This window comes from Mesoplodon bidens, assembly GCF_964165515.1.
Source record: "Mesoplodon bidens genome assembly, chromosome: 6".
Taxonomy (NCBI): domain Eukaryota; kingdom Metazoa; phylum Chordata; class Mammalia; order Artiodactyla; family Ziphiidae; genus Mesoplodon; species Mesoplodon bidens.
In genome coordinates this window covers 45,646,892-45,659,071 of record NC_138162.1, presented here as the reverse complement: position 1 = coordinate 45,659,071, position 12,180 = coordinate 45,646,892, and the positions used below count along the sequence as shown (strand labels likewise).

Sequence of the window (12,180 nt, the reverse complement as noted above, 5' to 3'; positions counted from 1 at the left end):
AGACACGAGGTGAGCAAATGCTGTTGGAAAGATGGTGCCTTAGACCTTAGACTTGCTCAATGCAAGGTTGAGCATACCTTCAATTTGTGCAGTAAAGTGAAGTGCAATAAAATAAGGTATGCCTGTAGATCATTTTAAGTATGATGCCTTGCATTGTATTGTAGGTAATACAAGCTAGTAGAGACCATACCATATATTTGTTATGCTTCCGTCTTAGGTAAGTTAAAGGTCTAAACATCATATCAAGGGAAATAAACTTTTGAAGATCTCAGATTGTCTTCGCAAGAAAAGGACTTTGTACCTACTCATGTAAGGGCAAAGTGCAAAGATAATACTAAGCTAGATGTGTGGTTTTATGGGTTTTTCTTCCTTCCTGTTTTGGAATTTTTTTTTTTTGGCCACACCACACGGCTTGTGGGATCTCAGTTCCCTTACCAGGGATTAAACCCAGCCCGGCAGTGAAAGCTCCGAGTCCTAACCACTGGATTGCCAGGGAATTCCCCTTTTTTGAAATTTTCATACAAAATTAAAACAGTACAGAAGGTTGTATGTCATGATTCCCTAATTCAGAAATGTCAGTCTTAGAGTTACATTTGTCAGTAAAAGGTCTATATTTACATACTGAATAAAATGGGATATATAAAAAATCTTGACAGAACTACAAATATTGACATTAGTAGCTTATATCAGGAAGATAAATGTTTAGTAATTTTTTTGACAGTTTGTATATAAATTGGTCAATGGCCAGTTTGCTGTTCTGTTTTTTTTTTTCCCAGAACATGCAGATTCAGAAATGTTTTTTTTCTAGAAAAGTGGTTTCTCCCCCTTTCTGCTTTCTTTTTTGAGACTTTGGGACTGAGAAGTTTGAGGGTTATGTCAGTCCTGGAACCTTTTAGTCTTCTGGTCTCTTTTTGTAGTCTCGATTTTCTTTCTTTTTTTAAGCTATTTATTGATTGATTGGCTGCGTTGGGTCTTTGTTGCTGCCTGTGGCTTTCTCTAGTTGTGGCGGGTGGAAACTACCCTTTGTTGCAGTGCACGGACTTCTCATTGCAGTGGCTTCTCTTGAGGAGCACGGGCTCTAGGCACGAGGGCTTCAGTAGTTGCGGTGCGTGGGCTCAGTAGTTGTGCCGCATGAGCTCAATAGTTGTGACTTGTGGGCTCTAGAGCGCAGGCTCAGTAGTTGTGGCGCACGGGCTTAGTTGCTCCGCAGCATGTGGGATCTTCCCGGACCAGGGGTCGAACCCACGTCCTCCGCATTGGCAGGCGGGTTCTTAACCATTGCGCAACCAGGGAAGTCCTCAATTTTCTTATAATGGTTTGTTTATAACCCCTCAAGGCATAATGCGCCTAAGAAATATTTCTTTGTTTTTCAGGTTCTAAATGGCTTCTAAGAAGTTGGGTGCAGATTTTCATGGTAAGTGGACTGTTAGATATCACGGTTTAAGTTTTGATCTGATCAGAGAATTGGAAATCACATAAAGTAAGTGTCCCTTTTTGTTTATTTAAATGAGCGGCTTGAGGAAAATAAAGTTGTACAACAATGTAGCATATTCATTCCATAGGACTTCACATAACTTTAATGTGAAGTTCAAATGGATAAACTTTAGAGTATCTCTGTATTTATTGTACTTGAAACTGCTGGAGGTGGATAGGGAGCCTGCCTATTTTTGTTGTTTTTCAGCAGTATTTTGAAGTAGTTACCATTCCTTTTCTTATTCTGGTCCATCTCTTCTCCATCAAGTGTGAAAAATCCATCTCTTCTCCATCAGATGTGAAAAATTCTAGGCCTTTAGTTAACGTTTTATGATGTTTTGGTTTAGGTTTTCTCCCCCCATAAAAAGAAGTGATTTACTACAGATAAGACATGATTAGCAGATCAATATATTACAGAAGTATCAGTAGTAGTAATTACAATTTTGCGTTTGAAACTAATAGTTTATCATCTTTTTCTAAGATATGACCTTCCAAAATGGAGTACATTAATAAACTTTTATTATCTGCATTTGATAGGAATGGAAGTGCCTAAGAAGTTAAAATTAGACCCTCTCTTTGTACAAAGATAAGAATTAAACATCAGAAATATCCAGACAGCACAATTATTTTAAAAGGGGTTTTAAAACTAATCTTCCATTTTAAAAATCATGTCATTGTAAGAATGATTTGTTAGACTGCGTGGCAACATGTATTGTTACGCTCTTCTGATCTACAAATGTAAACTTGATAATATCACTTCTCTGAGTCAGGATGGTGCAGCAGTTCCTTGGTTTTTAACTTGCTTGTATATATATATATTTTTTTTGCTGTACACGGGCCTCTCGCTGTTGTGGCCTCTCCCGTTGCGGACGGAGCACAGGCTCCAGACGCGCAGCCTCAGCAGCCATGGCTCACGGGCCCAGCCGCTCCGCGGCATGTGGGATCTTCCCGGACCTGGGCACGAACCCAGGTCCCCTGCATCGGCAAGCAGACTCTCAACTACTGCGCCATCAGGGAAGCCCTGCTTGTATATTTTTATACAACAGCTTTAATATTTTGAACTGCCACTGTGCATATACTTACATACATTTCTTGCATATGTTTTGTTAAATTCTTTTGGAATTAAGTCATTCAGACTCTGGAATTTGCATTCTGTATAACCTGTCAGGCATCAGATCTTCAGGTAAGCTATCTCCTGTTGTTTAAGGATTATTACAGGGCTCTTTCAAAGTCTTCAAATGATATAGAGAGGCAGATCTGTAGTTGCCTCTGATCACTTTCTCAAGGGAACAGAGAGGACAGAGCTAAGGAGAGAGGAAAGACCTAGGGAGAGAAAAGAGCAAAAATGAGAAAATTAAATTTATAATCTTACTTCAAAAGATATGTTTTCTATCTTGAATCTTTAGAAACTCCTTTTTGATTGGAGTGAAAATAAGTTGGACCCCAGTTTATATGTTCCAGCTCGACAATCCAGAGAGAAGATTACATTCTGAAGTTACCTGATCAATGATGACTTATTTTTTGAGGACTTCCTCCATCTCTTTACATTCCTAACCAAAATTTTATTGTTTAAATGAAATGCTCTACCTGAGTAAAATTTGAGAAGGATTTTCTCTTTCTCTCTTTGGCTGCTTCTGCTTTAATTTGCTGAGCTCCTACTTGAATTTCAGTGGCTTTAGTTGGGCTGTTAGAATAATGAATCTTATTTTTAGATATCATGTAGTTTAAGGAATAGAAATTAAAGGGAATAGGTGGAGAATATTTAATAGGCAATCTTGTAGGCATCTGAATGCAGGAAATCAAATTCAGCCTGGCCTTACACGGCTGAAATTAGAAAGCCAGGAAACTGAGGCTACTACTCCCTCCATCTTTCACTGCTTTTCTTCGCAGATGTGCTCCATTTTTATTCTTCTGTTTATAGACTTGCTTTCTTGGCCTACTTGTGTAGAGTGCACAGGGCCAAAAATGGCCACCCCAGTTATGGTGCTTCTTGCTACTTGATCATATAGTGGCTAGCATCATATAGCTGAAGTTTTTGTATCTTTTGGTCAAGGGAGTATCTGACTGGAACATTTTAGTTTATGAGCCTCTGGGTTGGTTCCCCCTAAGTTAGGTATTATCTGACTCGGGGTTAGAGAGAGAGAGAGAGAGTGAGAGAGAGAGTGAGAGAGTGTGTGTGTATGTGTTTAATTCTAGGGCACTTGGGGTGTGGACAAGGAGGTGACAACTGCTCTCATGACTGGATATCAAAATGCCTTTTTTTCTATTTAAATACTTGGGCTGACTATATCTTATGCTGTGCTGTCTTAGGACTAGTATTTGATTTTTCTTCAAGTTCATTCTTTTCAACTGAGGTTGAACTTCTTCCACTGTCATTAATAACCACATACCCCTAAATAATAGAATAAGAAATACAAACAGTTACTTTTCAAAGGCCTTTAAAAATATTGTCCTTATATCATGCAAATTGCAAACGTTTGGCTCAGTTTAAAGCACGCCTTTCCGAATGTCAATTCTCTTTAATTTTTGACTCATTTTCCACTTGTTTAATCTAAGAAAAAAGTTATTTTCCAGAAGTGACTTTTGAAGGATTTTTAAAAATGTTTCAACAAACAGATAAGTTACTCTTTTAATATCTGGAAAAATGCCCTGATATTCTAATTTGGGAAAAAAATAAGTCTGTAATTAGACTTAATAAAACTAAACTCCCTCCTTTGAAATGCCAAGCTATCATATTTATGACCATTTAGCTAACTTCTGGAAAGGTTTATTTTTCTCTTGGTTTAATTTCTACTAAGATATTGAAATACTTTTTCTATTGAGTGATAGAAAAAGGTGTTTTATTTTAGATTGTTTTATTTCTTATTTTTATCATTGTTTTTTAATTTTTTGGCCACACTGTGTGGCATATGGGATCTTAGTTCCCCAACCAGGGATCGAACCCGTGACCCCTGCAGTGGAAGTGTGGAGTCTTAACCACTGTACTGCTGGGGAAATCCCAATCTGTTATTGCTTTTTAAGTACAGAGTAATGTAGAGAAGTCAGCCATCATTTAATCATTGTTCTCCTGTATGTCATATGCTGCCCATCCCCCTTCTTTTAAGACTTCCTTTTGTTTGCAACATTTTAACTATGATGTGCCTTGGTTTGATTTTCTATAAATATATATATATATATATATATATATATTTATTTATTTATTTTTATTTATTTATTTTTTTTGCGGTACGCGGGCCTCTCACTGTTGTGGCCTCTCCCCTTGCGGAGCACAGGCTCTGGACACACAGGCTCAGCGGCCATGGCTCACGGGCCCAGCCGCTCCGCGGCATGTGGGATCTTCCCGGACCGGGGCACGAACCCGTGTCCCCTGCATCGGTAGGCGGACTCTCAACCACTGCGCCACCAGGGAAGCCCGATTTTCGATATATTTATCCTGCTGGGAGTTAGCTAAACTTCTTGCATCTGTGAGTTGATGTCTTTTACTGCTTTTGAAAATTTGCAGCCATAATCTCTTCTCACATTTCTTTTGCTCCATGTCTCTCTCTTATCCTTTTGAGACTCTAATCACATATGCATAGGCTGTTTGATATTGTCCCAGAGATCTCTTAAGGCTCTGTTCCATTTTTTTTTCTCTTTGTGTTTCAATTCTTTTAATTTCTTTTGACTTAATTTCAAGTTCTTTGATTCTTTCCTCTTCTGAGTATTGTCTTCTGATTAGCATAGCCTGGCTTATGAACTATCAAAAATTTTTTTCTATGATACTGCAGTTTTCATTTTTAGTGTTTCCATTTGTCTCTATTTCCATCTCTCTATTGAAATTCCCCATCTGCTCACACACGTTCACCTATTTCATTAGGTCCTTTAACATATTTATTATAGTTACTTTAAAGTTCTCTGATAATTCCAGTATCTTGGCTATCCCTGAATTTGGGTCTGATGACTGTTTCTTCTCTTGATGATGGATCACATTTTCTTCCTTTTTTGTGTGTCTTTTTTTAAATTTAATGCCAGATACTGCATATTAAAAAGCTGATTTTGTAGGTTATCTTGTTTTTTGTTAGGACATGAGTAACATTTTCTTTTGACTTCACATCCTGTATTGATATCTGTATAATTGTGTGTGTGTGTGTGTGTGTGTGTATGCATGCGTCTCGCTCTATTTAACTATTGATGTAATTTTGCAAGTGTTACCTGACTTACAGCTTTAAGGTAATGATACTTAGTCATGGGATTGCAATTTTCAGTTAATTTTAAGTTTGATCTGTTTTATTCTTCTTTTTCAAAAACCTCAATTTGAACGCACAGTAAAATCTGAATTAAGCATAATCCAGTTGCTACCCTCTATTAGGAATTTCTCTCCCCACATGGAATTACCTTTTTTCAGAAAAACGGGCAGGTCACAAGATCATAAACATTATCAGCAATTTAGAAAGAAAGGAAACAGAATGAAACTTGCCCAGAATTTATCCTGAGTCATTACACGTTCAGCCCAGTTCCTTCCACCATAGCATAATGGCGAGCAGTGTGCAGAACCTGACTTCAAGGAACTGCCACAGCCATCAGAGATGTACTCTCTTTTTCTAAATGGAACCGAGGAAAATGGGCTCAGACATCTTAGAAAGATTTTCAGTAATAAAGACTGAAACTAAAAGGTACTTGAGGTTGAGCCAGAAGATTGTTAACCACAATGCTTACTCTGGGCCATGTGGTAGAGTTTTTATTGAATCTATTTAAAAAATAAAATGTATTGAGAAATAAGAGAAATTGATGTCTTTAAATAGATATTCTGATATATTGAATAAAAATGAATAGTTCCTAAGGCATAGTTGGTTGTATTTGCAAAAATGTTCTTTTTAATCCTCACAGCAACATCATTCATTGTACTTATGGTAGTCTCTGGCCATCATTCAAAAAGTTGCTTTTCTTGTTGCTGTCTCTTAAATGCCTTTTGCCCTTTAGCCCTACCCCCTCCTCCCAATAATCACAAAACTGCTTACTCATTCCCGGTTAACAGAACTTAAAAGGGGGAGGGGGAAGGTTAGAAGATGTGCTAAGTCACCTTGGCATTGGCTTTGTTAGTGAAATGAAACTGCTTTTTAAAGCAATTACCTGTAATTGGTGCTAATGAAGGGAAACAGCAGTTGTTTCAAGGTGTTCTACTTGATCTGGTCTGTCTCTAAGCCAGGGCCTAGTTCCATTTATAGAATATAAATTGTCAGTGTATACAACACTGTCATAGTTTCCTAACTGAAAGGTAGGCAAGGAAACTGAACACCCTTCTTGAAAGATATTATCATTTGGCTCAGATATCTCAAGTATAGTACTTTTTAACAGATGGTTTTCCCCCCTCAACTCCCCATTACCAATCTATAATAGAAGTATTCATTTAAGAAAATTTTGTTAGTATTAATGTGGATAGGTTTTCTTAGATTTGTATATCATATATGCATATAAGTATTATTATAGATAGGATTTTTCTAATATGTGTGTCATATAATTAACCTACTTTGAATGTATACTTAAAATTTTCTTAAACAAAAGACTTGATTTTGTGATTATTAACTTGACTGTAAATCTTTACAATGCTTCTTAGAAAATGCTAGTTCCAGCTTTGTTTCCAGTTAATCAGGGCACTAGCCAAAGTTAGACTCTAACTTTCAGTAACTTTTGAGCACCTGTTTCCATGGAAGACAGATAAACGTTCTCTACAATTAAAAAGAGCGTTGCTTTTGATCTCTGTAATATAAAGCATTTTATAAGTGGCAGAAGGTTTTAGTGTTATAACCAGAGTTTTGTTGGCAAGCTGTGATGGTACCTGATACTTTTTCTTGGTACCTCTGGTACATTTTTGTGACTTCTGCAGAACCTTAGAAATGTGCTTGTATCTTGCATGAGTACTCTGTTAAAACATTTTCAGGACTAGCTTTGCCATTTTAGGTAAATCATTTTGAATTTTAATAAATACTAATTGAATGTGAGTTAGTGTGAGAGTTAAATACAAGAGAAGTGTAAGACCATGTCTTCTTTATTTATTCTCATTGAGCAAATCTCATCTGCTGGATGTTACGCTGAGCTTGGGGGGCTGTGGATAGGAATTTGATCAAATCCTTGATCAAAGTCTCTGGTGCAGGGTGGAGGGTAGTAAAAGGAAACATACTATAATCAATACAGAATGGTAAGACCTGTTCTGAGATTGAGAAGGGAGTTGTTCTTAAGCTCATTCTTAAAGGACAAGACATAATTAATCAAGTAAATAAGGGTGGGAATGTGACAGGCATTGCCAGCTGAGAGAACACTTACAAAGGTATGACCAACTTGGAAACTTTGCTAGAGTGTTAACAGTTATGGTTATGCCTCAGAAAAATTATTAAATTGAACACAGTTGTGGATTTAATTTGCTAGCTGAGTGATAGTTAAAATGTTTTAATTCTAGCTAGAAGTTATATGGGAAAGAGGTAGACGCCCTCCCCCAAGAGTGGGAGAGGGGGCCTATTCTTCTTTCTTTGGGAGGATTTCAGGTATATCAGAGCAATATCTACCTTGGGAAATGGGAATGATGACAAGGTTACAAATATATCTTGACCTTGCTTGATAAGTCTTGAAATCTACAGAGTTCTTAGAAGGAAGAGAAATCTCTTTATGGAAGAGGTGTAATTGTCTTATTCTGGACATGAGCACTCAAGAAAATATACTAGTGTGAGACCCAGAAGTAAGCCTTATTTTACTAGCTGCTAATATTCAAAAAGCAAAATTTATTTTATGAACTATGTTTCATTCTCCCTGATGCTTCTGCCAGTTAAGTTAGCCCCAAACCTGGTCCAGAAAAGAAATCATGACCTGATTTGGAGTGTATACCTAGTGAGAGTCACATACAAGTCCCACTCTCATTTTTGTCTGACCCTATAAATCAATGATAATGTCCCGATCTTTCTGTATTACACATCTGTGATGGGCAGAGAACATTTAGGGAGTTCAAGCAGTTCAGTTGTGTATGGTTTGTGTCTCCTGATAATCCTGGTCTGATTCCCATGGTCTTGTCTGGTTTTCCTGTTTTCCATAAGTGCTGTACTTCTTAAATATTTCCGTATCTCCAGAATGTAGCTTCAAAAAAAATCTAGAGTAGTTCTTTGTATTAATTAAAAACTGATTCTTACTAAAGAAATCCTAATTGAGGAGGTTCTTTTGTGAAGATTCTATCATCAATTCATCAGTATTTAATAAGTGCCTAATATGTACCAGGAAGTGCTGAGGTTTTGAGACTACATCAGTGAATAAAACAGACTTAAATACTTACCTGCAGGGAGCTTATATTCCACTGGTCAAGACAGACAATAAATATAATTAAAAGGCAAATTACATATATGTTAGAAGGTAATAAGTACTATGGAGAAAAGATAGATGATAATGTAGGGTTACTGCGGTGAGGGTGTGGTAGTAATTTTAAATAGGGTGGTCAGGGTAAGCCTCACTTAGAAAGTGCCATTTGAGCAAAGACTTGAAGGAGGTGAAGGAGTAAGCCGTGTGAATATCTGAGGGAAGAACATGCCAGATAGAGGAAGCAGCCAGTGCAGACTTTTTGAAGTAGTTTTGACCATGTCATGGTTGAGGAACACAGGATCACTCTGACTTAGTTCAGTGGGCCAGGAATTGAGGGCAAGAGAGGTAATGGGCGTTGGGGAGGACTTTTAGGCTACTATGAGTACTTTGGCTTTTACGCTAAGTATAATTGAATATAAACCCTAATAAGATCAAGTAACCTCAAATAGGAGTCCTTATTAAAGATCTAGGGTCAGGAGAAGGTAAGCAGTCAGAGAAGGAACTCTGTAACTTCTAGGTTTAGGATAGCATAAATTAATGTTGTATCCTAGACGTAAGATTATACCAAAACAAATAATAAGTTCTTTGCTGATATTTTGTACTTTATTTTTGATTGTAGGGACTTTCAGTTACCTTGATGATGTCCCATTTAAGATAGGAGACAAATTCAAAACACCAGCTAAAGTTGGTCTACCTATTGGCTTCTCCTTGCCTGATTGTTTGCAGGTTGTCAGAGAAGTACAGGTAAGTGGTAATTTTTAGTTAAAGTTTAGTACATTTAACATTTTAAGGAGTAAGAATTTGCTGTATAGTGAAATAGAAGAAAAAATTCTGTCTCTTATTTGTGTTTCTGATAGCTCCTGTTATCGCTTGGCTCACACTGTCTCACTCACACACAGGTGTGCGTACACACACACACACGCACATTTATATATGTTTATATATCTGTTACAGATCTTGTGTAATCTGATAGATTGAATGTTCCTGGGATTCTGTGCCTTGTCCAAAACAAATCCCCGTTGCTCATCTGACTTGCTTCTTCCCCTCTTTCCTCCTCTCTATTAATGTCCTCATTACCTTCTTGGTCACTCAAGTTACATAGTATTTTCTCTCTGCTGTGTCTTCCCTTTGCCATTCACTTTATCCTTAGCTTATTTTTTCACCTGGGCTATTTCAGTAGCCTCTTTAATGGGCTCCTCTGCTTACAGCATTTTCCTTCTATTTTTCATATTGTTTCTAGAATAATATTCCTGAATTTAAAAACTTACAGTGATTCACCAGCCCTTACTGAATCAAGTCTAGACATAAGGTTATGGTTGAGTACCTTAGCTCATCATCTCCTCTATATTCCGAAACGATACTATAGCAATTTGTCGAATGTACTGTGTGTATTACCTGTCTGTACCATGCTTTTCTCATGAGTTGTTATCCCCACTTGAAATATTCTTCTCTTTCTCACCATACTAAAAGCTGTCTGCTTGTTAAAAATTTATCTATTCTAGAGTGCGCTTAAATGCCGTCTCCTCAATAGCTTCTTTTTCAACCCTTACATCTTTAAAGCTCAGTTATTTATAAATGTATAAAATTACATCTTGAAAGCAGCAAATAGCCCCATGTTACATGACTTCCTACACACTTACTGACTGCCTGCTTTTGAGTGACGCTCTGCTAGGGCTGAGGATAGAGATAAATGCCTTAATCACTTTCCTCAAGGAGCTTACAGTTTAGAGAAGGAGTTACATGGAAAAACAGAAAGGTACGCTACTCACCCAAACACTTCTTCCTGTGACTCTAGATTTTTTAAAATACAACTTCCTGGCAAAGAAGGGGGATTTACTAAGGCATTACCATGTTACTCTAAAATGTATTCTTTGAAAAAAAAAAATTGGGAATTCCCTGGTAGTCCAGTGGAAAAGATGCAGTGTTTTCACTGCCAAGGGCCCGGGTTCGATCCCTGGTTGGGGAACTAAGATCCCGGAAGCCAGGCAGCGTGGCCAAAAAATAATAATAATAATTAAAAATAAATAAATAAAATAAAATAAAGTGTATTCTTTGTTTTACCTTCCAGTCTTTTTTAGGGAATAATCGTAGTGGGAGAACTTCAGTTATATTTTTTAAATAAAAGTTTTACTGATATAATTCACATACCACAAAATTTTCCCTTTTAAGGGAAATGCAAATAAATTTTTTTTTAGTATATTCACAGTTGCATAACTATCATTACCATCTCATTCCAGAATATTTTCATCACCCTGAAAAGAGACCCAGTGTCCATTAGCAGTCACTCCCTATTTTCCCCTTCCCCCAGCCCCTGGCAACCACTAAATCTACTTTCTGTCTCTATGAATTTACCTATTCTGGAATATCATATAAGTGGAATAATACAATATTTAGTCTTTTTTTTTTTTTTTTTTTTTTTTTGCGGTACGCGGGCCTCTCACTGCTGTGGCCTCTCCCGTTGCGGAGCACAGGCTCCGGATGCGCAGGCTCAGCGGCCATGGCTCGCGGGCCCAGCCGCTGCGCGGCACGTGGGATCTTCCGGGATAGGGGCACGAACCCGTGTCCCCTGCATCGGCAGGCGGACTCTCAACCACTGCGCCACCAGGGAAGCCCTATTTAGTCTTTTATATATAACTATTCATAAATATATATGTGACTGATTTATTTTACTTTAATGTTTTTCAAGTTTTATCCATATTGTATGAATGAAGTATTAGTACTTCATTCATTATTATGGCTGAATAATTCCATTGTATTGATATATACCACAGTTTGTATATCCATTCATCAGTTGATAGACTTTTTTTTTTTTTTGGCTGTGCGGCTTTCGGGATCTTAGTTCCCAACCAGGGATCGAACCCACGCCCCCTACAGTGGAAGCCCGGAGTCTTAAAACCACTGGACCGCCAGGGAAGTCCCCAGTTGATAGACATTTTTGATGGTTTCCAATTTTTTAGCTGTTAGGAAAAATGCTTCTGTGAACTTTTTTTTGGCTGCATTGTGTCTTCGTTGCTGTGTGTGGGCTTTCTCTAGTTGTGGCAAGCCAGAGCTACTCTTCCTTGCTGTGTGCAGGCTTCTCATTGTGGTGGCTTCTCTTGTTGCGGAGCATGGGCTCTAGGTGAGCGGGCTTCCGTAGTTGCAGCACATGGGCTCAGTAGTTGTGGTGAGCAGGCTTATTTGCTCCGCAGCATGTGGGGATCTTCCCGGACCAGGGATTGAACCCATGTCCCCTGCATTGGCGGGTGGATTCTTAACCACTGCGCCATCAGGGAAATCCATGCTGTGAACATTTGTCTACAGGTTTTTGTGCAGACATATGCTTTCAGCTTTCTTGGGTATGTACATAGGAGTGGAATTGCTGGGTCGTATATTAACTATGTTTAACCTTTT

General features: G+C 37.9%; 1 protein-coding gene across 4 annotated transcripts in view; it reads left to right on the top strand.

Annotated features, from left to right (window-relative positions):
• Positions 1–12,180, top strand: part of UBAP1 (ubiquitin associated protein 1) — a 56,118-nt gene that overhangs the window by 29,819 nt on the left and 14,119 nt on the right. For 3 of the 4 annotated variants that reach the window (XM_081237838.1, XM_081237836.1, XM_081237837.1), the window contains exons 2-3: positions 1,374–1,414; positions 9,410–9,534. In XM_081237838.1, coding sequence (XP_081093964.1) covers positions 1,381–1,414; positions 9,410–9,534 — 159 coding nt within the window. In that variant the 5' untranslated portion in view covers positions 1,374–1,380. Of the gene's footprint in view, positions 1–1,373; positions 1,415–9,312; positions 9,535–12,180 lie in introns of those variants that run through there. The other variant, XM_081237835.1, reaches the window with a different exon arrangement.